The sequence below is a fragment of the Camelina sativa genome, chromosome 7 (assembly GCF_000633955.1).
Source record: "Camelina sativa cultivar DH55 chromosome 7, Cs, whole genome shotgun sequence".
Taxonomy (NCBI): Eukaryota; Viridiplantae; Streptophyta; class Magnoliopsida; order Brassicales; family Brassicaceae; genus Camelina; species Camelina sativa.
Genome location: NC_025691.1, coordinates 10,257,023 through 10,262,935, shown reverse-complemented (window position 1 = coordinate 10,262,935; position 5,913 = coordinate 10,257,023). Strand labels below are relative to the sequence as shown.

The 5,913-nt window shown below is 38.5% G+C and overlaps 1 protein-coding gene across 1 annotated transcript; it reads left to right on the top strand.

The window, feature by feature from the left end:
* Positions 873–2,384, top strand: LOC104704503. The gene is made up of 2 exons (XM_010420578.1): positions 873–1,523; positions 1,710–2,384. Exons 1-2 carry the CDS (start codon positions 873–875, stop codon positions 2,382–2,384), a joined length of 1,326 nt encoding a protein of 441 aa, XP_010418880.1.

Here is a 5,913-nt window from a genome sequence, read left to right as displayed (position 1 = left end):
AAGGTGAATCCATTCATACTTTATTGAAGAGTGTGTGATTATGAATATAGTTACATAGACCATGTATTTATCTTGTACCTGAAGTCATGAAAGGGAATGAAAATTTCTTAGCAATCGGAAAGGGAGTAAAGTAACATCTAATTTTTCGACTCCACGCAGAGCCGATAACTAAAAAAGATTCGAACCTTTGACCCTTGGAATTATTATCCTACCTTTTAACCAGGTGAATCAATGAAATTTTTAGGGAAAAAGGGCTGAATATTCACTATATTATTTGGAGGACACAAGTATGTGCTTCACCTGCATGTGTCAAGGGTAGGCTCTGACTCCACGTCTAGGGTCCTATGGCTAAAATGAGCAAAAAGATTATGAACATGACAAGTAGATGTAGATGATATAGATACAATTTCAATTAAACCAATATTTTTATGTAACTAAAGATAATTGATTTGGAAACAAATAAAAAGTGAGTTTAAGATAAAAATTAAAAAAACCTGCTTGATGAATAAGTAACCAAAAGGTTCTAAGCATTTATAAGTGATATATATGAGATGGGCCACAAAACAGTTCAACAAAGAGGAAGCCCATTGAAGTCTAGTCAACACTCTCAAGTGAAGACAAAGTTGACTGTACATGAAACTCCTCTGCTCCATAACAAATTTGGTGTCTTGCAAGATAAGGATGATGACTAGTTCTCCACAGCTGTCACAATGACTCATCTTATTCTAGAATTTTCCTTCTGTCTCTATATAAGTCATTGTATTCCAAGAGTGTAACATAACCTAAGATTATAATAAAGAATCAAGTTTTCTCAAAGTTCTCATTTTATCTTCATGGTATCAGAGCCATTGTAAACCTTAACAGGTCCATAAATGGCTATTTCGTACCATTTTCCTGATAATATTCATGTCACTAGTACCCTCACCATTAAGCTCAACAATACCAACTATCTCCTTTGGAAAACTCAGTTTGAGTCTCTTTTGTCATGTCAAAAACTCATTGGGTTCGTGAATTGTGCTGTCACAGCTCCACCTCGTACCACTTCAACAACAAACAATGAGGAAGTTCCAAATCCACAGTATGAAGCCTGGTTCTGCACAGATCAACTCATTCGGTCGTGGCTATTTGGTACTCTGTCCGAAGAAGTCCTCGGGTATGTTCACAACATTACTACCTCTAGAGATGTTTGGATTTTTTTAGCTGAGAACTTCAATAAGAGTAGCATTGCTAGGAAATTTACTATTTGCCGTAGTCTATGGGTTTTAGAAAAGAAAGACATGTCTTTTGCTGCTTACTGTCGTGAGTTTATAGCCATTTGTGATGCCTTGAGCTCTATTGGCAAACCCATTGATGAGTCCCTGAAAATATCTGGGTTCTTGAATGGCTTAGGTTGTGATTATGATCCAATCACGACTGTCATTCAAAGCTCTCTGAGCAAGCTCTATCCGCCAAGTTTTGGTGATGTGGTCTCTAAAGTCGAAAGCTTTGACACCAAGCTTCGATCATACAGTGTTCCTGACTCTGTTACTCCACATCTTGCGTTTCATACTTAACCAAATGGCTATGGCAATAAGTCGAGAGGAGGCTAATGTGGTAGAGGAAGATCTTCAGGACAGAACAGAGGACGTGGTGGTTACTCTTCACGCGGCAGAGGCTTTTCTCAACATCAATCCAACCCTCAAGCCTCTGGAGAATAACCAATCTGTTAGATTGGTGGTCGAACTGGACATATTGTGACTGACTGCTGGAATCGGTTTGACCACAACTACCAACGACCTGATGTAGCTCAAGTGTTCTCCTCTCTGCAAATCTCCGACGGGAATGATTGGGTCACTGACTTTGGAGCTACAGCTCATGTCACTTCCTCTGCTACAAACCTGCAGTCAGCAACAACATACAATGGGAATGACATAGTTCAGGTTGGAGACGTGACATTTCTACCTATAACTCATGTTGGCTCTACTACCATTGCTTCCACTGCAAGTAAACTCTCGTTAAATGAAGTACTTGTATGTCCAATTATGCAAAAGTCTCTTATATTTGTGTCTAAACTGTGTGATGATCTACCTTGTGGAGTTTGGTTTGATTCTAACAAGGTATGTGTTGTTGATATAACAAATCAGAAGGTGGTAGGAAAGGGTCCTCGAAGTAGTGGGTTATATGTGTTGGGGAATCAAGAATTTGTAGCTTTGTTCTCTAACCGTCAATGTATAGCCTCCGATGATACATGGCATCATAGACTTGGACATTCAAATTCTCAAATTCTTCAACAACTTAAGAACAGCAAGGAGATCGTTTTGAATAAGAGCATCAACACCTCCATTTGTGAGCCTTGCCAGATGGGGAAGAATAGTAGGCTTCAGTTTTTTTCTTCGGATTCTTGATTTTTATGTCCCCTAAATCGCATACATTGTGATCTTTGGGGACCATCACCAATTGTATCAAATCAAGGATTTAAATACTATGTTGTTTTTGTGGATGATTTCTCAAGGTTCACTTGGTTCTATCATATGCGAGCAAAATCTGAGTTTATTGCAATCTTCAAAGTTTTCCAAACAATGGTTGAGAATCAATTAAAGACTAAGATCAAGGTTTTTCAGAGTGATGGAGGTGGAGAGTTTACAAGCAATCTTTTTAAACAACATCTGTCTGAACATGGAATCATTCATAGAATCTCATGTCCTTACACTCCTCAACAAAATGGGATTGCTGAAAGAAAACATAGACATCTAGTGGAGCTTTGTCTATCAATGATGTTTCATAGTCATACTCCTCGATCTCCAACACTGGGTAGAAGCCTTCTTCACAGCAAGCTTCATCTCTAATCAACTTCCCTTTGCAAATCTAAAAAATTGCAGTCCCTATGACTTACTGTTTAATCAAAAATCGAACTACAACATGTTGAGCATGTTTGGATCTGCCTGTTATCCATGTCTCAGACTAATGGTCAGTCATAAGTTCGATCTGAGATCTCTGCAATGTGTATTTATGGGGTATCATACTCAGTATAAAGGATACTGGTGCCTATATCCTCCAACGGGTAAAGTCTACATATCAAGACATGTAGTATTTGATGAAAACTGTTTTCCATTCACCAAACAGTACAAGTTGTTAATCCCTGCTTATTAAACTCCTCTGCTTCAAGCTTGACAAGCAGCTTCAGTAACTCCAAATAGAAATTCCCCTGCAGAGCAGACAACATCTCCACCTGTTTATCCTCATCATGCGACAGGTCAGACAACAGTCCAGCAAGTGTCTAATCAGGTTCTAAATGAGACAGTCGAGTAAGACAATAATCACATTCTCAGTGAGAGTGAAAGTTCTACAACTGATAAAACAGATAACTCTGCATCAGACGAAGAACAACAAGAAGAACAACAAGAGAAACAAGAGCAATAAGAGCAACAAGACAACGACAACAACACTCATCCCATGACTACTAGAGCAAAAACTGGAATTCATAAACCTAACACTAGATATGTTCTCCTCACATCAAGATTTGCTCCTGTCGAACCGAAGAATATTATAGAAGCTTTAAAACATCCCAGTTGGAACGATGCTGCTAATGATGAGATAAGTAATATTCACATGTTGCATACTTGGGATTCGGTTGAGCCTACAGAAGATATGAACATTTTGGGATGCAAGTGGGTTGGTAAAACCAAACTCAAACCGGATGGGTGTGTTGATAAACTTAAAGCACGTATTGTTGCCAAGGGCTTTGATTAAGAAGAAGGGTTGGATTATCTTTCAGCCCTGTTGTACGAACTACAACTATACGTATGGTTCTTGATGCTGCTACAACTAAAGACTGGGTGATAAAACAACTTGATGTCTCAAATGCTTTTCTTCATGGAGAACTACAAGAATCAGTCTTCATGTTGCAGCCTCATGGCTTTGTTGATGCACAAAGACCATCTCATGTATGTCGTCTTACGAAAGCACTCTACAGACTTAAATAAGCTCCGAGAGCCTGGTTTGACACTGATGTTCATATATTTTACCTTGTTTTCCCTTAGTTTATTCACAACTTTTGCATCTTTTGCTATCCATTTAGGCCATTATTGTGTAGCTTTAGGACTAATCATGCATTAGAGTATAGTTGCATTGCATTTGCATCTTTTCATGCATAAACAGGTGATTTTGGAGCTTAAGGAGCATGGAAACAATCCTGAGGAGAAGTGAAGCAATCTTGAAGGGAAAGCAAGAGAGTTAAGGCTGAAGAACCAAGGTCCAGAGTCCAACTCGACGAAGGACTCGACCGAGTGGGTAGATGGACTCGACCGAGTGGAGTGTGCACGAGAGAAGCCAGCTCGACCATGGACTCGACCGAGCACTGGTCGAGTTGACCGAGCCGTTGACTACTTTGACTTTTTCTATTTTTAGGGCTTCCACCTCCTCACCTATATAAGGCCTTGTACCTGCAGCCACCAAAGTGTGCAACTTTTTAGATATTCCCTAAACCTAGTTTTTACCTTTTTTAGTTTTATTCCTTTTGCATTTTTATTTTTAAGATCTTGTACTTCCTTAAAAAAGAAGACTAGATTCTTATATTTTGTTGGTTCTATAACTTTCAAGATATTGAGAATTTGAGTTTCATCCTTTCATCAATATTGAAGATCTTTGTTTAATCTTTCTAATAATGCAAGTTTCAATATTTTCTGGGTTTTTGACTTTGATCACCATGTATTGTTGTGAGTAGTTTCCTTAGGATCTTGAGGATGGGTTAGGATGGATTGATCTTGTGGTTTGTGTGACTTGGTCAAGCTTGATTGTTGTAGATCTCTTCTAGGGTAGATGATCTTAATGCTGATTCTATATCTGAGAGGGTAGAGTCTGATTTCAAGCTTCTTAGCATCACACCAATGTTTAGGAAGCATAGATAAGGCTAGATCTAGAGCTTACCATTAGGCTTGCTAAGAGATTAGAGGTCTTGTTTGGTTTGAGATGTATTGCTTAATGCCTGCTTGTGTAGATTCTTTACTGTGTGAGAACAAGTCTAGAATTGCATAGGTTTGATTGTTTCTTGACCATGAGAGTGGGAGAAACTTGTCTTAGATTAATATGTCTAGAGGTTAGCTCAAAGTTTGCTTGAGATTTGTTGACCAAGTTAGATAACCACAATGATTAGTCCATCCCATGAATCCATCCTCAGGACCTTCTTTGTTTATTGAAATCTTAGTCTTAATCCTGTTGCTTGCTTGTTGTTTGATTGGATTTAGCATTACTCTGTTTTTATTGCATTGCTCTGTTTCTGCGTCTAGTCTAGCTCGACCACCCACTCGACCTACACTCGGTCGAGTGCTGCTCGAGTTCATCCCCAGAACTCTGTGTCTATGATTTGTGTTTGTCTTGTTTCATTCCTGTTTCATTCCAGTTGCATACATTTAGTTTTCAGTTCATTAATTATCTTGCATTAGTTCATTAGTAGTAGTCTCTGTTTCTGTTCTTGCTTTATCACTGTTTCAATCATTCAGTTTCATTTGCATCTAGTTGTTAGTTCTTGTAGTTTATTTTCTGCATTTTACATTTTCTTCCTAGGATTGTTAGTGACAAACAATCTTTACATTTGTCTTAACTTAGATTCATATGCATATCTTAATTGTTCACAAACACTCATTTAGGATTGATACCTCTTGTACTGCAATAGCATAAGGGGAATTGAAACACCCATCCATCATTCCATTCATATCTCACCATTGCATACATCATCATTCACACCACAAAATAAACTTGTTTCAATTTGGCGCCGTTGCCCATTTGAGTGTGTTTTTGTGACATTTAGGATCCATATTAGTCTAAGATTAAGTTCTTTTATACGCTTGTGAGGTTGTTGTACTCGAATCTTCTATTTCTGGGTTGAAGCTCCATTTCAGGTACCACTCGACCAGTCACTCGACCACCACTCGACCG